Here is a 24,941-nt window from a genome sequence, read left to right as displayed (position 1 = left end):
TTTACTGAGCATGCTCAGCCACTCGGGTTAGTTTCTTTTTGCCCGCCCAGAGTCTAGGTCTTTTTGTTTCCCTGTAGCCCCACACATGCGCCCTGGCTACTGGCCCACAAGATCCAGTCTCCGCAAGAGAAGGAAGCTCTTTATGCCTTAACGGTGAGTTTGGCTTGCCTTGTAGCCTAACCTTTCCTGTCCTTGTGCTATAGAGAGCCGAGAGGCACTTTGCTTCCACGCAGATCCTTTTCACTGGAGAAGGGAGGTCCCCTGAGAGGTTTACTTTCACAGCAGGTTGGAGGAGGGAGATCTGGGCCAGGGTCCCCACCCTTCTTCCTCCTGTTTCTCGTCTGTTTCTTCAGGGCAGCATTGAGTCTACTGTGGGAGAAGGAAAGGAAGGTTTTATTTCATTTGCCCTTCTTAGACCAGGGCTGGCAAGTTCATGTGCCTTTTCTAGAGAGGGCAGTTCTAGCACAGGGCCCACTAGCTGTTGGCAGGTATGAGTATGGGCTCAGGGTTGCTAGTTTAGGTCTTTGTATATGTTTGAGTGTTTAGATGTTGGTGACTAATTTGCAGTGTTGAAAGCCACAGTATGGACGAGAGGAGGGGTCTGCAGGCTCAGCTTGCCTCTTGAGTGCCAGTGGGTGACATCTGGCTGGTCTTGGGCACTGGATACCAGATCTCTGCCTCTGGGGAGGGGTTGGTTCTTTAGCCACTTTACCCTCTCAAAGGGTCTCCTTAAAAGGTGGGGTGACGTCAGGGTTTGACATACCTCACTAAGCTATTTCCTGGGCATAAACCTCAGGCAGTTATAGCAAGATTGAGCAGGGGACATTTTTTTCTTGATCTGAAAACGTCCTCTTCATCAAAACTTCAGTGTCCTCATAGGCTTGAGGCAGGGTTAGCCTTGGTTCCAGTGCAGTCTCCAGCAAGTGATTACCAGCCTGGAGGGGAGCCTGGGACCAATGGCTTTCCACCTTCTCCTGGGGGTCCTGTGTCTGTGCAGGTGCTGGAGATGTGCATGAACCACTGTGGGGAGAAGTTCCACAGCGAGGTGGCCAAATTTCGTTTCCTGAACGAACTGATCAAAGTGTTGTCCCCAAAGGTGAGTACCTGGGCTTGGCTCTGCTGACTGTGTCGCACCTACGCCCACTGTCAAACTCCTGGCTCCCTCCTCAGGCCAGAGGCAGGCCCACACATGGACAAAACCCGCTCCTGCCTGTGAAAGAAGCGCTCTCCTCTCCAAGCTCTAGGAAGAGGCTTTGCTCATTAGCTGACCCCTGCCCCTCACTGTTAGCATTTTCACATTTCCCTTTTAAGAAGGCCTGGGGAACATGTGGCCTAGAGGAGATGGGGAACTCCAGCTTGGAGGCACAGGTTCCTGATAGAGACAGTGAGAGATCCCGGGGTGGCCTGAAAGTTTCCTATCACCTCCTGCCTTGTCCTCTGTACCTGTCCTCCTGGCACCTGTCTTAGCTCAGCCAGTCTCAGGTAACCAACATTGAGCCCTGCCTTGTTGTGTTCCCACAACAGTGCTGATGCTGGCCATGGGTCCTACAGTTCATTTCAGTTCTGACACTCCCCAGAGTTGCATGCTACCCGGACCCCACGCAGTGAGGGCTCAGTGCTGCTTAGGCTTCCTGTGTTTCAGCTGCCAGCCGTGAGTCTCATGTGTCCTCAAGCTGCTGCACTTCTGCACTTCTGCACTTCTGCATCCCCAGCTGCAGATTCAGGGGTTCCCATGACCCCCACTGCCCCAGATTCCATAATTCCCTAGAATGATTCACGTACACAGGAAAGCACTATACTTTCTATCCCTGTTTTATTGTAAAGGATACAAATGGAAGCGATACATAGGCAAGGTCTTGGTGGGGCAAGAGGGGACAGAGCTGCTGTGCCCTCCCCTGGACTCTGAGCTTGCCATCCTCCCAACGTAGGTTCAACTGAGAGGCTCTCTGAGCTTCCTTGTTTCAGTGTTTTCATCTGAGGTTTTTTTTGTTTTGTTTTGTTTTTTTACACATCATTGCTGGCTTGAACTAGCACTAGGTTTTATTACCTAGGCATGATCGGTCAAATCATTGGCCACATAGTTGAACTCAATCTCTAGTTCACACCCCCCTGCCCACCCCACCACCTCCACAGGTTGGGGGATGTGGGGGCACCGGTCAGGGGATGGGGCTGAAAGTTTCAGCCCTCTGATCACAAGGTTGATCTCTTTGGAGTGGCCAGTCCTTGAAGCTCTCTAGGCACTCACTGTAAGTCATTAGTGAAAACTCAGGTGCACCCTGCGAGTGTGTCTCTTGAATAACAAGACACTCTTGTGACTCAGGAAATTCCAAGGATTTTTGAAGTTCTGTGCCAGGAATGGAAACAAAGACCAAATTTTATTATTATATTCTTGTCCGAGGCAAAAAATGACTGTCCCCAGTGGTGTAGAACAGGCTCTGACCCAGGCTCTTGCATGGTGGGGTTTAGTGTGAGTATTGCCGAGATGAATTCCTTGAATCCCAGGAAGGGCTCTGGGGCTGGGCGCCAGATGGTGTGGCCTCTAGTCTCTCCTCACACTCATACCGCGCCTGGGAGCTTGTGTCTCTGGGCCTCAGCAGCTACCTCTTTAGTTAAAGTGTCGGTCTCCCAAGTCCCTTCCAGCTCTAGAATTCTCTTTCCTTTTTACTTTCAGTACCTGGGGTCCTGGGCCACAGGAAAAGTTAAAGGAAGAGTCATTGAAATACTCTTTAGTTGGACAGTCTGGTTTCCGGAAGACATCAAGATTCGAGACGCTTATCAGATGCTGAAGAAACAAGGTCTGACTTGCCTTACTGTGTCTTATTTCCTCTTGACTAGGCCTGTATCTTCTTGCTTTTTCATCTGCCTTATAATTTTTTGTTGAAAGCTGTACTTCTTACGTAGGACCATAGACACTGAGGTAGAGTTTTGGTTTTTTTTTTTTACGCAATAAATCTTTTATCTACTTACCTTTAAAAGCCATAGTGCAAACCTGGAAAGATGATGTAGGGTTTGCTTTTTTCCCTGTTGCCTGGAAATCATAGGAAACCACAGCATGAAAAAGGTCAAAATACAAGCTACCTATGTCACTAAAGCACTTATTTATCTTTTAAAAGACTTGTTTGCCTAAAAACTAACCTTTTGGTTTTTTTTTTTTTTTTTTTTTTTTTTTTGAGACAAGGTGTTGCCCTGTTACCTAGGCTGGAGCACAGTGGTGCAGTCATGGCTCACTGTAGCCTCGACCTTCTGGACTCCAGCCATTTTCCTGCCTCAGTCTCCCAAGCAGCTGGGACTACAGGCGTGTGCCACCATACCCAACTAATTTATTCATTATTATTCTCCCACCCACACCCCAACACACACACACAAACACACACACTCTCTCCCTCTCTCTCTGTCTCACTTGCTGTCTCACTTACACCAAATATTTGTATTTTTTGTAGAGACAGGGTCTTGCAATGTTACCCACGCTGGTCTCAAACTACTGGGCTCAAATGATCCTCCCACAGCCTCCCAGGCGTGAGCCACCATGCCCATCTTTAACCTCTTTTCCTGAAATAGTGGAACCTTACTATGAAGTACAGATAAATGCTACCTATGAGCTAGAGTTTGAAAAATACTATTGTGATAAAAGTAACAACGTGCAGACATAAAATATTTTATAGTTACAAAAGATCTTTCAGTAATCATTTAGTGGATTTATTTTTATTTACTTCTTTTTTTTTTTTTCTTTTGAGACAGAGTCTCACTCTGTTGCCCAGGCTGGAGTGCAGTGGGGCGATCTCTGTTCACTGCAACCTCCGCCTCCTGGGTTCAAGTAATTCTTGTGCCTCAGCTTCTCGAGTAGCTGGGATTACAGGCACCCGCCACCATGCCTGGCTAATTTTTGTATTTTTAGTAGAGATGGGGTTTCACCACGTTGCTCAGGCTGGTCTCAAACTCCCAACCTCAAATGATCCGCCTGCCTCAGCCTCCCAAAGTGCTGGAATTACAGGCGTGAGCCACCGCTCCCGGCCGTGGATTTATTTTTAATTGACACATACTTATACACATTTATTGGAGTACAATGTGATATTTTGGTACATGCATACAATGTGTAGTGATCCAATCAGGGTAATTGGCATATCCATCAGTGAGGTAAGGAGTTTTTAATCCCTGGAATTGGGTAGAGCTTTCCTTTTGGTAGACAGGATTTGAGCTGGGTGTGAGATTTGTTGTTGCTGTAGTTACTATATCAGACTTCAGATTCCTCTAGTGTTAGCCGATGTTTAGGTTGGGGGCTAGTTTGTTAGTTTTCTTCAGTATCTGTTCTCTCAGCTGTAGGTCTTCACTTTCCTCTGCACCTCAGAGAGAGCCTTTCTCCTTGTTCTTGCCACTCGTAGCAGTAGACAGCCATCCCTTGTCAGAGGGATAGGGTGGCGGGCAGGGCCAGTCTCTGTTCTGATTCAGCCTGGTTCTTAGGCAGGCACTGCATCCTGGGTCTTGGTAGGATCTGTTTGTGATCCTGCCTCACCCCAGTGTAGATCTGGTCCCAGGACATAATTCCTGCTCCTCCTCCAAGGGTACTAGGGTTTGTTTTTGTTTTTTCTCCCCTGTTTTTTCTCTAGCTGCAGTGGGTTCCACCGGTGCTCTAAGGCTGCAGGGTTTGTTACTCTTCTCCCCCTAATCCCGCCTTCAGGCCTTCCCGCTGTTTTCGTGAGCCTCTGGAGAAGAGCTTATTTTCTTTTTGTTGCAGCCTCCAGAAATTCTGTATTCTCTTGGTAGCTCACACTGGCCTGTAGACAATTTTTAAATAATTCTAGCTTAGTTGTTACTATTGGTATTGCCTTTTGTCAATCCTTGGAGGTTGTTTTTTTCCTTAGATTTCAGGTTACTTGGTTGTTGCCCTGTGATCTGGGCTCTCTGATGGATTCAGGGAAGCTGTAGGCTGGGCATGGTGGCTCACGCCTGTGATCCCAGCACTTTGGGAGTTTGAGGTGAGGAATCACTTGAGGCCAGGAGTTTGAGACCAGCCTGGGCAACATAGCGAGACCCCATCTCTACAAAAAATTTTTTTAAAAAATTACCTGGGTGTGGTGGTGCCCACCTGTAGTCCCAGCTACTTGGGAGGCCAAGGTGAGAGGACTGCTTGACCTTAGGAGTTTGAGGCTGCAGCGAGCCATGATCACACTACTGCATTCTAGCCTGGGAGACAGAGCAAGAATCTGTCTCAAAAACAACAAAAATGTGAATTTGCACACTTTCCAGTGTTTTGTTGTTGTCACGGTGGGGGTGATAGTTCCCACCTTTGTGTGTCCTGTTTGGAAGATGGGAATCTGAATTCCTTTTTATGTTGGGCTCTTAAAAGAAGGAACTCAGGTTCAGGATGGACTGTTATTCCCTGACACATACACTCAGCATTTTCAGGAGCTTCATCAGGGACCCTCCAGAAACTTTTGATCCCTGGGAGGTTATGTAGCTGGATAAACTGATCCATGTTTTTACAGCATAAGGCCCACAGACTGCAGGCCTTCAGGACTGGCTCTTCTCTGACATAGTTGGCTCTGCTGTCCCAGCCACCGTGGTCCCTTGGATTCTCCTAAGAGATGATGCAAAACTTCATTCATACACTGGGTGTTGTCTTTGAAGGCTGTTGACAGTGCTTTGCTAGCATGGTATTAGGAACCAGAGGTTTCCAGACTTTATACTGGATTCTGACTGAAGTTTCTGGGTACCATATCGGTGTCTTAACTTTGTAAATTGCATTTTTAGGAATTATAAAACAAGACCCTAAACTACCAGTGGATAAAATCTTACCCCCACCATCTCCCTGGCCCAAGAGCTCCATCTTTGATGCTGATGAAGAAAAGTCCAAGGTAAGGAAACAGACCTACATGGTGTCTGATCAGACCTTTTCTCTTAGGCACTGTAAATGCCCTTTGATGCTTGAATCGGAGTATGGAGGGGGGCAGGTTACATGGGTTCTCTCCAGACAGGCCCTTAGGAGTGAGGTAGCAGAAGGTTTGGGTGCATTCTTCATGGATAAGTCAACTAATAAGGGCCAGTCTGTTTTGATTCAGCCTGGTTCTTAGGCAGACACTGCATCCTGGGTCTTGGTAGGATCTGTTTGTGATCCTGCCTTACCCCAGTGTAGATCTGGGCCCAGGACATAATTCCTGCTCCTCCTTCAAGGGTACTTTGTGCCCTCTCCCTTTTGTGCACAGCCTTCCTGGGGGAAAGAAGGTGCAGAAGGATAGCCCGTGGGGAGTGTGGGTGATGGATGGGTCATGTCCTGTGTGGGTGTGGTGTTGGGGTGGGGACAGTGGAAGAACTTGCTGCTGTGTGTTGGTTCAGCTCTTTCTCAGTGCCAGTGAGCCCGGCCCTATCCATTTTCCATCCACCATGAACTCCCCAAATCGTTATTCCTTGGACATCAGTATCTAGAGGGACAAGAAGAAGAAGGTGGCCAAGACCCAGGGATAACTGTGGTGCCTGTGAGTGGGGAGCCCTTTGGCCTGGTGCTGGCGGTGCTTTTGGTCGTGACTGTTCTTGGTCAGTCACAAGGTCTAGTTCATGGAGCGTTGGAAGGCTACACGCTGCGTACTCGTTTCTGCGTGGTATGCTCTGCCTGTCAACTGCACCCTCTCCCTGTACCCACTCCTTGGGCCTAGATACTCTGTGGCCATCAGGTCCCTGTTGTTAGAATGAGCAAGGCTAGTCTAGGTTCCAGGCCACCTTTCTCCGCTTTCCTCCTGCTTGGTGCCTTAGGTTTGCAGAGGGTGGGAGGAGCTAGGAAGGAGGTATGGTGTGACTTCTGAGAAACAATCCTGTGTCACCAGCCCTCATTATCCCCACTTTTCCTGCCATCCGTCCCACAAAGATCGAGTGGCTTCTCTGTGCCAGGCATCCTGCTGGGCGCTGGAAATGAAGGGATGAACAAGATCACCAGGGTCTGTTGTGTCATAAAGCACATGGTCCAGGGCAACTGCAGACCTAGTCCCCTTTTGGGCCAGAGAATTCTCTGTTGTTGGGGACTGTCCTGTGCACTGTAGGATGTTCACAGCATTCCTCACTCTACCCACGAGCTGCCAGTAGCACCCCCTCTCTAGTTGTGACAACCAAATTTCTCCAGACTTAGCCAGACATCCCCTGGGAGAAGTAACCCCCACATCCCCCTACCCCACTGAAAACCAGTGGCGGGCCAGGCACGGTGGCTTACGCCTATAATCCCAGCACTTTGGGAGGCCGAGGTTGGCGGATCACGAGGTCAAGAGATTGAGACCATCCTGGCCAACATGGTGAAACCCTGTCTCTACTAAAAACACAAAAATTAGCTGGGCATGGTGGCACGCGCCTGTAGTCCCAGCTACTTGGGAGGCTGGGGCAGGAGAATTGCTTGAACCCGGGAGGCAGAGGTTGCAGTGAGCCGAGATTGCGCCACTGCACTCCAGCCTGGCAACAGAGCAAGACCCCGTCTCAAAAAAAAAAAAAAAAAAACAGAAAAGAAAACCAGTGGTGTATTGGGATAGTCAGAGTGCCTGCATCGTAGTGTCCTTGGACCATTTGGTGAGATGGTGCATGTAAAATGTGTGCGCTGTTGTTAGTGTTAACTCTTCTGTTGCTGCTGCTTCTGCTCTGGGCCTGAGGGAGTTGTGGTCTCACCTACTCTTCCTGTTCACTCTCTGCAGCTTCTGACAAGGCTTCTAAAGAGCAACCACCCCGAGGACCTTCAGGCTGCAAACCGGTTAATCAAGAATTTGGTCAAGGAGGTGGGCATTCTTCCAGTTGGTTCAGTAGAAGCAGCATTTGACAGAGGCTGAAGGACAGTGCATATGAGCCTATGCTTGAGGGGTAGAGGAACGGTTGCCTGGGAGAAAGAGTGGCTCCTAGCCCTGAACTCTGGGGAACAGCCATAGTCTCCCTCAAGGGCAGCAAGGTGGTGATTGGAACCAGAAATCCAGCTGCCGTACTTCTCAGCTGCTTTCATCCGTGCTGCTCAAAGCATTTCCTAGACACCAGCTTGGGTCCCAGCAACAGGTATTGGTATGGACAAAGTCCAGGTTTAGGAATCTGCTTTTCAGAGGACTTGAGGCTGGTGGCACAAAGGCAGAGGTCACGGTCACCAGTCCCCAAACTGCATTTTCCTCCCCAGGAACTCTGGGCTTTTGAGTATTTTTTCACCCACTGTGTGAGTTCTCCCATGCACTTAACATCCTGGTGATGCCCCTGAGCGAGCTCTCTCAATAGTGACTCTTTCCCATCCCTTGTTCAGGCTTCAGCCAGGGTTTCTGCTCCCTCACTCCCATCCTCCTCTTTTTCCCAAAAGGAACAAGAAAAATCGGAGAAGGTGTCCAAGAGGGTCAGTGCGGTGGAGGAAGTGCGAAGCCATGTGAAGGTGCTGCAGGAGATGCTGAGCATGTACCGCAGGCCAGGGCAGGCCCCGCCCGACCAGGAGGCCCTGCAGGTAATACAGGTGTAACACAGGGGGCTGCACATGTTTACTAAAGTGGGTTTGAAATGCTTTCACCTGTTTGCACCCATGAAGCCATCTCAGAGTCAAGACGGTAAACATATCTGACACCTCCCCAAATGTCGTTGTGCTGCTTTGTCCTCCCTTTGTCTGTCCCTTGCTCCCCAGTCCCCAGGCAGCTGCTAATTTGCTTTCTGTTCTGATTGGCTGACAACTCCCAGACTCTTGTATAAATGGAATGATGCAGTACATAACCCTCTATTTTTGCCTGGTTTCTGGATCTCACTCGAGATCCATTCACGTTGCTGTGTGTAGCAGTAGCTTGTTTCTTATTGCCGGGTACTGTCCCGTCACCTGGATGTACCACAGCATGTACCTGTTGATGGGCCTTGCGTTGTTTCCAGCTTTGGGTGATTATGAATCATGCTACTGTAAACAATTGTGTACGGGATTTTGTGTGAACATCGATTTTCATTTCTTTTGGGTAAATGTCTGGGATTACTAGGTCATATGCTAAGTATATATTTAACTTGTTAGGAAACAAAGTGGCTAAGCTATCCTCAAGGGTGATTGCACCATTTTACAGTCCTAACAGCAGCATATGCAAGTTCTAGCTCCTCCACGTCTTGAGATCTTGGTTTTTATATAGCATCTTTATTGAGATAATTAACATACCATAAAAGCAACCATCACACCTACCTAGTTATAGAATATCTTAATCACCCCTAAAAGAAACCTTGTACCCATTAACAGTCATTCCCCCTTTCCCAAACTCCCCTTTCCCCAGTCCCTGGCAACCACTAATCCACTTTCTGTCTCTCTGGATTTGCCTATTTGGATGCTTCGTCCAAATGCGGTTGCACAATACGTGGGCTTTCGTGTCTGGCTTCCTTTATGTAGCCTAATGTTTGCAGGTGCATCCATCTGGTAATGTGTCACTGCTTCATTCCTTTTCATGGCTGGATAGCGTTCCATTGTGTGGCTATGCCACAGTTTGTTTCTCCATTTATCAGCTGATGGGCATTTGGGTTGTTCCTACTTTTTGGCTATTATGAATGATGCCTTTGAATTATTCATTACGAATAATGACTTTGAACTTTGTCCAAGTTTTTATGTGAACATAGGTTTTAAATTCTCTTGGGTATATACCTAGAAATGGAATTGCTGGATCTTGGGGTAACTCCATATTTAACATTTTGAGGAACTCCCAAACTGTTTTCCAAAGTGGCCGTGCCATTTTACATTCCCAGCAGCAATGTATTGGCTCCAGTTCTCTGCATCCTGCCAACATTTGCTGTTATCTTTTTGATTGGAGTCCTCCTGGAGGGTGTGAAGTACTGTCTCATTGCAACTTTCTGTTTCTTGATGGCTTATTTATTTCCTATGCTCATTGGCAGCTTGTGCATCTTAGAAGACATGTCTGTGCAAATCCATTGCCCGCCTTTTGGATTGTCTTTTTTGAGTTACAAGTGTTTTTTATATATTCTGGATACAGGTTCCTTATCAGACAGTTTTCTCCCTTCCTTTGGGCTGTCTTTTCACTATTTTGATAGTATCTTTTGAAGCGGGAAAGTTTTGTTTTGTTTTGTTTTTTGAGACAAGGTCTCGCTCTGTCGCCCAGGCTGGAGTGCAATTGCGTGATCTCAGCTCCGCACAACCTCTGCCTCCCGGGTTCGAGCGATTCTCCTGCCTCAGCCTCCCGAGGAGCTGGGATTACAGGAATGTGCCAGCACGCCTGGCTAATTCTGTATTTTTTTTTTTTTTTTTTTTAAGTAGAGACAGGGTTTCTCTATGTTGGTTAGGCTGGTCTCGAACTCCTCACCTCAGGTGATCCACCCGTCTCAGCCTCCCAAAGTGCTGGAATTACAGGTGTGAGCCACTGTGCCTGGCCAGTAGAGACAGGGTTTCACCATGTTGGCCAGGCTGGTCTTGAACCCTGGCCTCAGGTGATCCACCTGCCTTGGCCTCCTGAAGTGCTGGGATTACAGGCATGAGCCACCATGCCTGGCCTTTTTTTTTTTTTAATGTCTTCCTGGTGCTTTTGTTATCACATCTAAGAAACCACAGCCCAGCCGGGCGCAGTGGCTCATGCCTGTAATCCCAGCACTTTGGGAGGCCGAGGCAGGCGGATGACCTGAGTTCAGGAGTTCAAGACCAGCCTGACCAACATGGAGAAACCCCGTCTCTACTAAAAATACAGTATCAGCCGGGCGTGGTGGCGCATGCCTGTAATCCCGGCTACTCAGGAGGCTGAGGCAGGGAGAATCATTTGAACCCAGGAGGCGGAGGTTGCGGTGAGCTGAGATCACACCATTGCACTCCAGCCTGGGCAACAACAGTGAAACTCTGTCTCAAAAAAAACCAAAAAAACAAACAATCAAAAAGAAACCATAGCCTGTCTGTGCCAGGTTCGAGGCAGCCATGCTGTTGGTCTCCCTTGGAACTCTGTTCTCCACCTCCTTCTGCAGGTCTGTTTCAGCCATCTCCCTCTGCATTCCAGTTTTTTATGTCTCTCTGCACAGGAGGAGAGCCAGCCTCCACATAACTTCTTTATTTACCTGTCCTTCCACTTCACAAGATTAGTAGAAATGAACTACTGTCTTTCCAAATTCCTAAGAGAAAGCCTCCCGAGTAGCTGGGATTACAGGCACCCGCTAACTTTTGTATTTTTAGTAGAGACAGGGTTTCACCATGTTGGCCAGGCTGGTCTTGAACTCCTGACCTCAGGTGATCAGCCCACCTTGGTCTCCTAAAGTGCTGGGATTACACAGACGTGAGCCACCCTGCCCGGTCAGATTATTTTATTTTCAAAAATCGTACACTTGTAGCCTGTAGTCTTTTTCTGAAACTCTGCCATGTTACTTCAAAACTGCAGTCTCTAAGTCAGGACCAATGGGAGGCCTTCTGAAGCCCCAGACTCTGCTGTCTGCCTGATCGGAGGCTCCTGGGGCCCTGGAGGGGGGCGTTATGGGGTGCCTGGGCGTGTGTCATGAACCAAGCTCTGCTCTTTCAGGTCGTGTATGAGAGGTGTGAAAAGCTGCGGCCCACGCTGTTCCGGTTGGCGAGTGACACCACTGATGACGATGATGCACTCGGTAAGTTTTCTTTCCTTGGGTGTAGCTAGCAGCCCAGGTGCAAGACAGACTCAGTCCCTCCTGTCACACTGCTGTGCCAGGAACAAGACAGAGTGGACTTTCTGTTCCGTGGAGCTTGGGCTTGGGGAGGGTGTGGCCTGAGTTGCCTCAGAACTGACTTCCAGCAGGATCCAGGCTTCAGTAAGAAATCAGCAGCAGGTCTAAAGCCTGAAAAGGGGTGGAAATTGACCATGGAGATTGGGGTGTGAGAGGTAGAAGAAAGATCCCACTGGAGGCTTCAGGAAAAGCTGACCAATCGCAGGGGCCAGAGAAACAGCTGTGGGTGGTGTCTCAAAGGGATCACGGGCTTTTATACCTTCAGGGGCCAGGTAGGTCAACTAAGAGGGCCAGGCCGATGGGAAATGGAAGGTACATCTGTAAGGAAGTGGAGAATTGTCCACAGTTACTAAAAAAGAATTTTAACTCTTTATTGTGGAAAATCTCGAAACATGAGAGAGGGGAATAGTAAAACCTATGTATTCTTCACTCATCTTTAATAATTACCAGCTCATAGCTGATTTTTTTAATCTTACTTCATCTGTACCTCTCTTTGTACACACCCATTCCCTAGTCTGTTTTGAAGCAAATTCTAGACGTTTCTTTCTCTTTTAATTATTTTTGAGATGGAGTCTCGCTCTGTCGTCCAGGTTAGAGTGCAGTTGTGCAGTCTTGGCTCACTGCAACCTCTACCTCCCTGGTTCAAGCCATTCTCCTTCCTCAGCCTCCCAAGTAGCTGGGATTATAGGCACCCACCATCACGCCTGGCTAATTTTGTATTTTTGTAAGATGACGTTTCGCCATTTTGGCCAGGCTGGTTTCAAACTTCTGGCCTCTAGTGATCCGTCTGCCTCGGCTTCCCAAAGTGCTGGGATTACAGGCGTGAGCCACAATCCCCGGCCTCTGGACATTTCAAAATAATCAAAGATTCAGTCAGTGTTCAGATTTCCCTGATAAAATTTCTCCTTAATCATCTCTTGCTAACTTAAAAAAAAAAATTGTTCTAAATCAGACATAAAAGAAAAGCCATACTGTATAATTGGTTTATATTTCTTCTGTCTCTCTTAGTGGATAGCATGTGCATGCCCTCTGCAATCCTTTTTCCTTTTTTTTGAGACAATCTCACTCTGTTGCTCAGGCTGGAGTCCAGTGGCGTGCTCAGCTCACTGTAGCCTCTACAACCTTTACATCCTGTGTTCAAGCGATTCTCATGCCTCAGCCTCCTGAGTAGCTGGGACTACAGTTGCGCACCACCACACCTGGCTAATTTTTGTACTTTTAGTAGAGATGGAGTTTTGCCATGTTGGCCAGGCTGGTCTCAAACTCCTGGGCTCAAGTGATTTGCCCGCCTTGGCTTCCCAAAGTGCTGGGATTACAGGCATGAACCACCACACACAGCCTTTTTTCCTTGCATGAAAATAGGCCCTCTGAATTGACAGTTCTCTCGGTCTCAGTTTTGCTCGTGGCATCCCCCATGATGCTGCTAATGTTCTGTTTCTGATATTTCTTTTTTTCTTGAGATGGAGTTTCGCTCTTGCTGCCCCGGCTGGAGTGCAATGGCGCGATCTCAGCTCGCTGCAACCTCCGTCTCCTGGGTTTAAGCAATTCTCCCACCTCAGCCTCCCGAATAGCTGGGATTACAGGCACCTGCCACGGCTGATTTTTTGTATTTTTAGTAGAAACTGGGTTTCACCATGTTGACCAGGATAGTCTCGAACTCCTGACCTCAGGTGATCCACCCGCCTCGGCCTCCCAAAATGCTGGGATTATAGGCATGAGCCACTGCACAGAGCCAGCAGCTTCAGGTTCTGAGTTAAAAGTTTGTTATTGAAAGGGCCTTAATTTGAGTGCTTACTGCTGGCCATTACTCTGGACAGTACAGGTGTAGAAGGTGAACAGATTTGCTTCCTTCTGCATTGAGAACTACTAACATGTTAGGACTCGGGTTAACTGACTAGGCCTGATAGGGTCCGATGACACAATCTGGAGGCAGGAGGTGTGGATAAACTGAACATAGTCTAGCCATATGAAGGCTGTTTTATGGAAAAGCTTAGAAAAGACTGAGATTGTTGGTTGCCAAACCAGGGGGTTCTGAGTCTTCCCTCATTCTTCAGCGGAAATTCTCCAGGCAAATGACCTCCTCACCCAAGGAGTTCTGCTGTACAAACAGGTGATGGAGGGCCGGGTCACCTTTGGAAACAGAGTGACCAGCTCATTGGGAGACATCCCTGTCTCCAGAGGTATGTTTGAAAGCTTCTCCTTGCCTTCTCTGCCTTGGGGCAGCCTGCAATTCCCAGAAAAGAAATGGGTCCTAAACATATTCTGGGTTAAGGAATAGAAATGAGAGAACTCGCCCTTTGTTCCCCTTCCTGTGAAAGTGGATATGTTGCCACACCCAGCCACAGGAATTGTCATGAGCTGGTTGCCGGGCTGGACCCCAGCTTTGACTACACACAAAAGCAGATGGCTAAGCTGTGCCTGCGTTTGAATTCTCATAAATGCTTGCATACAGGAGCTAGAGACAAAAGAAATGATCTTCCTTAGTGGTTCCTAGTGCCAGGTCAGCTGTATCAGAATCACCTGGAGCACTGGTTGAAATGCGGTCCCTGGCTTGGACCTTCTGAATCAAGACTGCTTGGAGCTGGGCCTGGAGGTGTGCGTCTTTCAAGCACTGTGGGTGATTCTAATCAGCTGTGGTCAGAAGCCTCAGAATGGCCTGAGCTGGAGAAGGCCGAATCTGCTTTCCTCCAGAGTGATGGGATCTTTGCAGGAGGGCCTATGATCCCTGGGGTAGGAAGGCAGGCCTTGGCTCCCTCTTGTCTTGGATGCCAGCTGAGCTTGTGTGTCAGGACACTCAGCTGAGTGGAAGGTTCTTGGAAGGGCAGGGAGGGCGTTACCATTTGATTAGGAGGTGGTCTGAGGGAAGCTGATAGGATTTATGTGGAGACTTTGCTCTCATGTCCAACTGACTTCTCTTCCTAACCCTGGGCTTTCTAGTCTTTCAGAATCCAGCACGCTGCATGAAGACCTGCCCCCTGATTGACTTGGAGGTGGACAACGGACCTGCGCAGACGGGGACTGTGGTGCCATCTTTGCTTCATCAGGACCTGGCAGCCTTGGGTGAGGGCAGGTGCTTGTGGGGAGCAGGCACAGGATGGGTGCGAGTAGGGGAGTGAGCTGGTTCCCTTCGTGGAGCACATGCCTGCTGCTGAGGGAGTCGAGATGGTTGTGAATAGGAAGAGTGAGCTGGTTCCCTCTGGGAGCACATGCTTGCTGCTGAGGGAGTCAGGATGGGTGTGAGTAGGGGAGTGAGCTGGTCCCCTTGGGAAGCACGTGTCTGCTGCTGAGCAAGTCAGGGAGAGTGTGAGTAGGGGAGTGAGCTGGACCCTCGGAGAACACGTGTCTGCTGCTGAGGGAGCACATACCTGCTGCTGAGGGAATCAGGGTGGTTGTGAGTAGGAGAGTGAGCTGGACCCTCAGGGAGCACATGCCTGCTGCTGAGGGAATCGGGATGGGTGTGAGTAGGGGAGTGAGCTGGTTTCCTCTGGGAGCAAGTGCCTGCTGCTGAGAGAATCAGCAGGGTTCTGAGTAGGGGAGTGAGCTGGTCTCCTCAGGAAGCACATGCCTGCTGCTGAGGGAATCAGGGTGGTTGTGAGTAGGGGAGTGAGCTGGTCCCCTCAGGAAGCACATACCTGCTGCTGAGGCAATCAGGGTGGTTGTGAGTAGGAGAGTGAGCTGGTTCCCTTGGGGAGCACATACCTGCTGCCAAGGGAATCAGGTGTTCTGGGCAGTTCAGAGGGTCCCCCTTGCATATTAGTCACAGATTGGCCATGGACGAGTCACATGACCTTCAGTAAGTTGCTTATTTGTCTAGACTTTCTGGATGTCCTAGAAAGGATGGGTGTGGCATTACTCTTCATCTTGAAGCAGGTGGAGTTACTGTTAGGCATCTCACTCTACTCCTTTCTTACAGGAATCAGTGATGCTCCTGTTACAGGCACGGTAAGGATGCCCTTCCCAGGGCCCGGAGAGAGAGGGGGAGGGTCTCAGACCTGCCCTTGTGAGGCAGCACTGCCTGGCGAGCAGAGAGGTGCTCCTGCACTGTCCCGGTGGGATCATGGCCTTGGAGGTCCACAGCCTCTTCCTCACCCATACTGTCTGGCTGATACCTGGGGGAGACAGGTTGTACCAGGCTCCTGCTTCCTGGAGGTCTGCCCAGGAGCTGCATGTGATCTTGCCCTTTCTTTCCCCTCTTGCCCCAAGAGATGTCACCAGTCTGGGCCACAGCAGCTTGGGTGGGCTCAGGAGAGCTGTGCCTTGGTTTTACTGTGGCTGATGGTCATTCATACCCTGGTCTTATTTTAGCCATTCCTGATTTGACAGGTTTCTGGTCAGAATTGCTGTGAGGAAAAGAGGAATCCCTCCTCCAGCACGCTGCCAGGCGGTGGTGTTCAGAACCCTTCTGCAGACAGGAATTTGCTGGACCTCCTCTCACCACAGCCAGCTCCGTGCCCTCTGTGAGTCTTCTGGGCAAGGGGAGTGGGAGAGTGTGGCTCCTGAGTGCGGTTCCTTCTCATGGGACGAGGGCCAGAGAATGGTGCTCTAAGACAGCCTCTCGCCCTGGAGAAACATCTTTCTTTCTTTTTTTTTTTTTTTTGAGACGGGGTCTCACTCTGTTGCCCAGGCTAGAGTGCAGTGGCACAATCTCGGCTCACTACAGCCTTTACCTCCTGAGTTCAAGCGATTCTCCTGCCTCAGCCTCCCAAGTAGCTGGGATTACAGGCACGCGCCACCATGCCCAGCTAATTTTTTTTTTTTTAATTTTTAGTAGAGACGGGGATTCACCATGTTGGCCAGGCTGGTCTCAAACTCCTGACCTCAGGTGATCCGTCTGCCTGGCCGAGAAACATCTTTCTATTGAAAGTTTAGGCCAGGTGCAGTGGCTCATGCCTTGTACTTGTTTTCACACTGCTGATAAAGACATACCCAAGACTGTGTAATTTAAAAACAAAAAGAGGTTTAATGGACTCATAGTTCCATGTGGCTGGGGAGGCCTCGCAGTCATGGCGGAAGGCAAAAGGCATGTGTTTTTGTTTGTTTGTTTGTTTGTTTGTTTTTGAGATGGAGTCTCGCTCTGTCGCCCTGGGTGGAGTGCAGTGGCGCGATCTCAGCTCACTGCAACCTCTGCCTCCCAGGTTCAAGCGATTCTTTTGCCTCAGCCTCCTGAGTAGCTGGGATTACAGGCATGTGCCACCACACCCGGTTAATTTTTTGTATTTTTTTTTAGTAGAGATGGGGTTTCACTGTGTTAGCCAGGATTGTCTCGATCTCTCGACCTCATGATCCGTCTGCCTCGGCCTCCCAAAGTGCTGGGATTACAGGCATGAGCCACCACACTCAGCCAAAAGGCGTGTCTTATGTGGCAGCAGACGACAGAATGAGAGCCAAACGAAAAAGGGTTTCCCCTTATAAAACCATCAGGTCTCATGAGATTTACTACTGTGAGAATAGTATGGGGAAACTGCACCCATGATTCAGTTATCTCTTACTGGGTCCCTGCTACAACATGTGGGAATTGTGGGTGCTACAATTCAAGATGAGATTTGGGTGGGGACACAGCCAAACCATATCATACCTGTAATCCCAGAACTTTGGGAGGCCAAGGCAGGTGGATCGCTTGAGCCCTGGAGTTCAAGACCAGCCTGGGAGATATGGCAAAACCCCATCTCTACAAAAAATACTAAAATTAGCCAGGCGTGGTAGGTCATGCCTGTAGTCCCAGCTGCTCAGGAGGCTGAGGTGGAAGGATCACTTGAGCCCGGAAAGTCGAGGCTGCAGTGAGCCATTACTATGCCACTGCATTCCAGCCTGGGCAGCAGAGTGAGACCCTGTCTCAAAAAAAGTTTAATGTGCTGCTTCCCTTTTCTCATTTTACTTCTTTTCCTAAGTCGTAGGAAAATACCTGCTTTGGCCAAGACATCTGAAAAGAGGTTTATTTAAGGACTAGGAGTAGTAGAACATGAGGTTTTTGCCGTTTGTTTTTGTTTTCCCTTCTAATAACCATATAATTGAAGTTAAGCAAAATTTGATCCATGGAGAAACATACAACAAAGTGCAAAGTGCCACTCCCTAAAAACAAGGTTGAACGTTCCTTCTTTGCTTTTTTTGTATACATGTAGTGGTACCTTCCTGTGTCTTGTTACACAAACAGGATTTTAATTTATAAACCGCACTCCAGCATGACCTTTTCATATTATATCTGTGATGCATTTCATATCAGTTTCTATAAATATGCCTCAGTCTTAATAGCCACATTACAATTTATTGCATGGATATATTTGATCATTTCCCTTTTTTGGACATTTACATAATTTCCGGTTTGGAGGTGCTTGGGGGAGTGCCTTATAGTATAGATCCCTGAAGGGAGAGGTTCTCTAAGGTGTGAATGTAACAACATTTTCATAGATCCTGTCCCTTTGCCTCTGGAAAAGTGCAGCTTACCTTCACCCCAACAGCCTGAAAGTGCCCATGTTCCTGATAGAAACCACCAGGCTCTGGCAGAAGTGGGATGTCCTGGGAGTTCATTCCCATTTGCCACCCAGAGGTCATTTCTTGCAGTCTTCTTTTTTTTAGCCACTCGGGCAGGGTGGGTTATTTCTCCTCTCAGGACTTTAGTTTTCTAAAATGTTTTCAGTTTGTGTCCCAAATGAACAAAATCATGGAGTGGATAGTAGCTGGTATAATTTGTGTATCATCTGCCTGGCTCAAGTCCCTTTGTGATCACACCTGGGAAACAACCTGACTGAGCTACTTATTGTCAGGGACTGCCCGACGGGTACAACATGAACAACCTTCATAACAAAGGCTCTAGGTTATTGGGTTCTTATTATGTGTGGACATTTTAAGTGCTTTTCTTTGTTTTTTTCTTTTTTTTTTCCTGAGATGGAGTCTCACTCTGTTGCCCAGGCTGGAGTGCAGTAGTGTGATCTCGGCTCACCACAACCTCCGCCTCCCAGGCTCTAGCCATTCTCCTGCCTCAGCCTCCTGAGTAGCTGGTATTACAAGCGTGTGCCACCACCACCTGGCTAATTTTTTATTTTTTATTTTTTTTTAATTTTTGTATTTTTAGTAGAGATGGGTTTCACCATGTCGGCCGGGCTGGTCTTGAACTCCTGACCTCAAATGATCCACCTGCCTCGGCCTCCCAAAATGCTGGGATTACAGGCGTGAGCCACCGTGCCCAGCCTCTAAGTGCTTTTCATACATCGTCTCATTTGATTCTTACAGTAGCCCTAGGAGGTAAATTACTTCTGTTATTCCCATTTAACAGATGAGGAAGCTGAGGTATGAGTTCGATTACTTGACAAAAGTCATATAACATCTGGCGCATTAGCTCACGCCTGTAATCCCAGCACTTTGGGAGGCTGAGGCGGACGGATCACCTGAGGTCAAGAGTTTGAGACCAGCGCGGCCAATGTGGTGAAACCCTGTCTCTAATAAAAATACAAAAATTAGTCGGACATGGTGGCAGGTGCCTGTAATCCCAGCTACTCGGGAGGCTGAGTGAGGAGAATCGCTTGAGCCTGGGAGGCAGAGGTTGCAGTGAGCCGAGACTGTTCGATTGCACTCCAGCCTGGGCAACAGAGCGAGATACTGTATCAAAAAAAAAAAAAAAGGCATATAACATCTAACTCTGTGTGTGTGTGTGTGTGTGTGTGTTATTTTTTCCTTGTTCTTTAATAAGCCTAACCCAGATTCCAGGAAATCGCTACAATTTTTGCTAGTCTTTGATATTTTTTATTTCTTTGTAGGAATTATGTTTCGCAGAAAAGTGTCCCCAAGGAAGTGCCACCAGGTACTAAGTCCTCTCCAGGTTGGTCCTGGGAGGCTGGCCCGTTGGCTCCTTCCCCATCTTCACAGAATACACCTCTGGCTCAAGTGTTTGTCCCTTTGGAGTCTGTTAAGCCCAGTAAGTACAATTTCACTCCCCACCTTTTTTTTTTTTTCCTGGGAATCTATTAGACTCCCAGCTTTTTCCACTCCAGTTTGGTAGAGGTGGCCCTTAAATTTGGTTGATAAATGGGAGAGATTTTGCATGAGGGCAGAAAGTAAGAGGTTGTGGCCAGGTATGGTGACTCACGCCTGTAATCCCAGCACTTTGGGAGGCTGAGGTGGGAGGATCACTTGAGGCCAGGAGTTTGAGACCAGCCTGGGCGACATAGCCTTGTCTCTATTTGGGGGGGAAGAAGAAAATTGGGAGGCCAAGGCAGGTGATCACTTGAGGCCAGGAGTTCCAGACCAGCCTGGCCAACATAATGAAGCCCTCTCTCTACAAAAAATACAAACATTAGCTGGACATGGTGGTGCATGCCTGTAATCCCAGCTCCTTGGGAGGCTGAGGCAGGAGAACTGCTTGAATCCAGGAGGTGGAGGTTGCAGTGAGCCAAGATCATGCCACCACACTCTAGCCTGGGTGACAAAGTGAGACTCCGTCTCCAAAAAAAAAAAAAAAAAAGTTTGCTTCTTTGTCTTTTAGCTGATTTCTTAGCCTTCCTTAGTATTGACACTGTCAAGGATATGGGCAGGCAGAATTTAATTAAAAGGCTTACTTAGGCACATAATGTTCGTTGATTTGGGATTCAAGAAGGGAATGTTTAATGTGGCCTGAAATGACTGGCAAGAGGTAGAATTCAAACGAGTGGATGAATTTGGCTAGGGATCCTCCTTCTCTAGGGATCCTCCTTAAGGCAGAAAAGTGGATATTATCTCTGTTAAAAGGGAAGGAAATGGAAGGCTCGGCTAATTAAGGTGCCTACACCAGTATGCAGAGCAGGACACAACTCAGGTCGTCTGTTCCAGGGCCTGGACTCTTTAGCACAGAGCCCTCCTATGGCTCTTTGTGGTGAGGTTAGATTGCAGAGAGCCCTGAAAGCCAGGCAGACAAATTTATAAATAAACAGAGTTGATAAACAGTGGGAGCTCTTTGCACATTTCTTTATTGATTTTTGATTTAAGAAATAATACATGTTCAATGTTAATTTTCTGAATTCAATAACTGTATTGTAGTTACGATGTTAACATCTGGGGAAGCTACATGAAGGGTATATAGAAATTTTTGTATTAGTTTTATAACTTTTTGTAAGTCTGAAATTATTACAAAACAAACTTTAAAAAATAAAAAAGTTAAAAACAAAAATACATGTTCAAAATGTAGAGTTTTATTAAAGATAGAATAGGCCAGACGCAGTGGCTCATGCCTGTAATCCCAGCACTTTGGGAGGCCAAGGTGGGCAGATCACTTGAGGTCAGGAGTTCGAGACCAGCCTGGCCAACATGGTGAAACCCTAAAAATATAAAAATTAGCTGGGTGTGGTAATGTACACCTGTAATCCCAGCTACTCAGGAGCCTGAGCCAGGAGAATCACCTGAACCCAGATGGCAGAAGTTGCAGTGAGCTGAGATCTTGCCACTGTGCTTCAGTCTGAGCAACAGAGAAGACTCTGTCTCAAAAAAAAAGACTAGAAAAGTAAAATCATCTATACCATTAACAGCCAGAGATGGAAATTCTGTTCATGTCTTGATAGATTTTCTTCTTGTCTTATCATATACATATATATGTACATACAGTTCTTAATAATTTGATACCACAGTGTGTATAGAATGTTTTATACTCTATTTACTGTTACTTTATAAGCCTATACCATTTTTATGCCCTTAGTTGTTCTTTAAAAACTTGATTTTTAATGAACTTATATATATATGCACTATTAAGTAGAGGTACTGTAATCTGTTTATTCAGTGTTTTTTTTTTTTTTGGAGACAGAGTGTCGCTGTCACCCAGGCTGGAGTGTAGCAGCATGATCTCGGCTCACTGCAAGCTTCACCTCCTGGGTTCACACCATTCTCTTGCCTCAGCCTCCCGAGTAGCTGGGACACAGGTGCCCACAACCACGCCCAGCTAATTTTTTGTATTTTTAGTAGAGACAGGGTTTCACCGTGTTAGCCAGGATGGTCTCGATCTCTTGACCTCGTGATCTGCCCACCTCGGCCTCCCAAAGTGCTGGGATTACAGGCGTGAGCCACCGCGCCCGGCCCTATTCAGTCATTTTTTTAAAAATTATTTTATTTTATTTTATTTTATTTTTGAGACAAGGTCTGGCCCTATCACCCAGGCTGGAGTGCAGTGGCGCCATCTCAGCTCACTACAACCTCCATCCTCCAGGCTCAAGCCATCCTCCCACCTTGGCCTCCCAAGTAGCTGGGACTACAGGCATGCGCCACTATGTCCAGCTTATTAAGTCCTTCTCTGAAGGTCAATTTCTTTCTACCTGTTTGCTGTTAAAAACAGGGCTACAGGCTGGGTGTGGTGGCTCATGCCTGTAATCCCAGCACGTTGGGAGGCCAAGGTGGGTGGAGCACCTGAGGTCAGGAGTTTGAGACCAACCTGGCCAACATGGTGAAACCCTGTCTCTACTAAAAACTACAAAAAAAATTAGCCAGGCGTGGTGGTGGGCGCCTGTAGTCCCAGCTACTTGGGAGGCTGAGGCAAGAGAATCGCTTGAACCTGGGAGGCGGAGGTTGCAGTGAGCTGAGATGGCGCCACTGCACTCCAGCCTGGGTGACACAGTGAGACTGTGTCTAAAAAAAAAAAAACAAAAAAAAACCAGGGCTACAAAGAACATCTTTGGATGCCTTTCTTTATACCTTCCTGATTATTAGGAGATCATAATACCAGTGAAATGCCACATGTAGACATTTAAAATTTTGATCTGCATTACCAATTTCCCTTCTGAAAAGGTTGCTTTTTTTCCCCATACTCTTGCCACCATACCCCACTGGTATTTTCAGTCTCTTAAATCTTTGGTAGTTTCATTGTTAAACTATGTTTTAATTTTTGTTTAAATTTTTTTAGAGATGGGACCTCGCTCCATCGCCTAGGCAGGAGTGCGGTGGCACAGTCATAGCTCACTGCAGCCTCATATTCTTCTTGGGCTCAAGCAATCCTCCTGCCTCAGACCCCCAGGTAGCTAGAATGACAGGCATGCACCACCACACCCAGCAAATTTTTATTGTCTTTTTGGGGGTGGGAGGCAGATCTCACTGTATTGCCCAGGCTGGTTTTGAACTCCTGACCTCAAGCAGTTTTCCCATTTCAGCCTCCTGAGTAGCTGGGATTACAGGCATGAGACACCATACCCAGCTCTAAGCTATATTTTAGTAATGTATATTTTGATATTAAGGTTTTTTTCCCAGCTGATTTACCAGTCTGAGTGCCATTCATTGAGCCAGCCCTGATTTTTGAAGGATATGTTATGTTACAGTCTCATTTAGATCTGTTCCACATGTTTTGTTTATGTCACTTTACTTGAATTGTAATTTTATCTGAGTATTTGCTATAGCCCTGCCCCCCTTTTTAAATTTATTGGTTAGTCTTACATAGTTTTCCCCCCTCAAATAAACATTAGAGTCACTCCTTAGCTAAATTAAAAGTCTCTTTAGAATTTCCATTGGAATGTTATTAAACTTATTAATTTGAGGTGATTTGGTATCTACAGTTTTGTACAATTAAATATAAGGTGGTATATGTGTGTGTGTGAGCATATGTGTGTGTTTGTAGTCATATAAAAGAGACCAGAAGGAAGTAAGTGCTTATTTCTGGGTAGAATTAAGAATGCATTGGCCGGGTGCAGTGGCTCACACCTGTAATCCCAGCACTTTGGGAGGTCAAGGTGGGCGGATCACCTGAGGTCGGGAGTTTGAGGCCTGACCTCCCCCAGCCTGACCAACATGGAGAAACCCCATCTCTACTAAAAACACAAAAATTAGCCAGGCGTGGTGGTGCATGCCTGTAATCCCAGCTACTAGGGAGGCTGAGGTGGGAGAATCGTTTGAATCCGGGAGGCAGAGGTTGCGGTGAGCCAAGATCATGCCATTGCATTCCAGCCTGGGCAACAAAAGCGAAAGTCCATCCAAAAAAAAAAAAAAAAAAGCATTTATTTCATTTTTTAATGATAATCCTGTTTTTGTGTGTGTGTGGTTTTTTGTTTTTTGTTTGTTTGTTTGAGACAGAGTCTCGCTCTGTCACTTAGGCTGGAGTGCAGTTCACTGCAACCTCCGCCTCCCGAGTTCAAGTGATTTTCGTGCCTCAGCCTCTCAAATGGCTGGGATTACAGGTGTGTACCACCATGCCCAGCTAATTTTTGTATTTTTAGTAGAGATGGGGTTTTGCCATGTTGTCCAGGCTGGTCTTGAACTCTTAACCTCAAGTGATCCACCCGCCTTGGCCTCCTAAAGTGCTGGGATGCAGGCGTGAGCCCCCACGCCTGGCTGATAATTCTCTATTTTCTATAGTGTTCATGCATTATTTTAATCATGATCGTATCTTCCTCAAAAATGTGATTTTTAATAACTGGTGTTGTGTGTATGATGGTTGGATGGTGGGGAAAGGTCAGTTTGGAGGGTCATAGGAGTCCAGCTAGAGTCATGAGGACTTGGATTATGGTAGTGCAGAGGAATTCAGTCCTGGACATGTTCTGCATGGAGAAGCAACAGCATCTGGGGATAACATGTACATCTCTTTCCAGCCTGGCTGTCCGGGGGGTTTGTAGTGGTGTTAACCCTTCTGCTTGTGCCCTTTCTACCAGGCAGCCTGCCGCCTCTCATTGTGTATGACCGGAATGGATTCAGAATTCTGCTCCACTTCTCCCAGACGGGAGCCCCTGGGCACCCAGAGGTACAGGTGCTGCTCTTGACCATGATGAGCACGGCTCCCCAGCCTGTCTGGGATATCATGTTTCAAGTGGCTGTGCCAAAGGTGAGTCATCTGTTGCGGATTTCTCAGTAATGGCTGTCGTTTTTGAGTGCCAGGTTCTTTTCTGGGACTTACCTGTCGAGTGTCAAGGAAAGAATCTTCACTCAAACTAACTGAAGATAAAGTGGGAATGTAATGGCTTACCTGACTGGGGATTCCTGAATATCTGGCTTCAGATATGAGTGGATCCAAATAGGTTCTTAAACAATGCCTTAAGAATCTGTCTGTATCTCTTGACTCTGCTTTTCTTTGGCACCATTCTGACAGTTTCTCCACAAACAGGAAAGTGGCTACCCACAGCTCCAGGGTTGCATGGTCCTTAATCCTCTTTATCTCAGAAACTCTCACCGGGCATGAAGCACATATATTGATTACCCAGGAAAGGGCTCTGATTGGGCTTGTTGGTGTTACTTCCATACCTTGGACCAGGAACTTGTATCCTGGGATATAAGACACTTGGCCAATGTGAGATAACATCCATCCCTTTTCAAGGGAAGTGGGGCCCTACTGATTAACAGGCACCCCACAGTCACAGGGGAAGGGGCCTGTCCTG

General features: G+C 47.6%; 1 protein-coding gene across 1 annotated transcript in view; it reads left to right on the top strand.

Moving 5' to 3' along the window:
• GGA2 (golgi associated, gamma adaptin ear containing, ARF binding protein 2) overlaps positions 1-24,941 on the top strand; it is a 44,653-nt gene that overhangs the window by 16,333 nt on the left and 3,379 nt on the right. The window contains exons 3-15 of the mRNA XM_034939855.3: positions 78-153; positions 998-1,096; positions 2,672-2,795; positions 5,749-5,852; positions 7,665-7,745; positions 8,303-8,440; positions 11,460-11,541; positions 13,692-13,817; positions 14,575-14,697; positions 15,551-15,579; positions 15,961-16,094; positions 19,389-19,546; positions 24,222-24,391. Coding sequence (XP_034795746.3) covers positions 78-153; positions 998-1,096; positions 2,672-2,795; positions 5,749-5,852; positions 7,665-7,745; positions 8,303-8,440; positions 11,460-11,541; positions 13,692-13,817; positions 14,575-14,697; positions 15,551-15,579; positions 15,961-16,094; positions 19,389-19,546; positions 24,222-24,391 — 1,444 coding nt within the window. The remainder of the gene's footprint in view (positions 1-77; positions 154-997; positions 1,097-2,671; positions 2,796-5,748; positions 5,853-7,664; positions 7,746-8,302; positions 8,441-11,459; positions 11,542-13,691; positions 13,818-14,574; positions 14,698-15,550; positions 15,580-15,960; positions 16,095-19,388; positions 19,547-24,221; positions 24,392-24,941) is intronic.

Source organism: Pan paniscus, chromosome 18, assembly GCF_029289425.2.
Source record: "Pan paniscus chromosome 18, NHGRI_mPanPan1-v2.0_pri, whole genome shotgun sequence".
Classification (NCBI taxonomy): Eukaryota; Metazoa; Chordata; class Mammalia; order Primates; family Hominidae; genus Pan; species Pan paniscus.
This window is presented reverse-complemented; position numbering and strand designations above follow the sequence as displayed.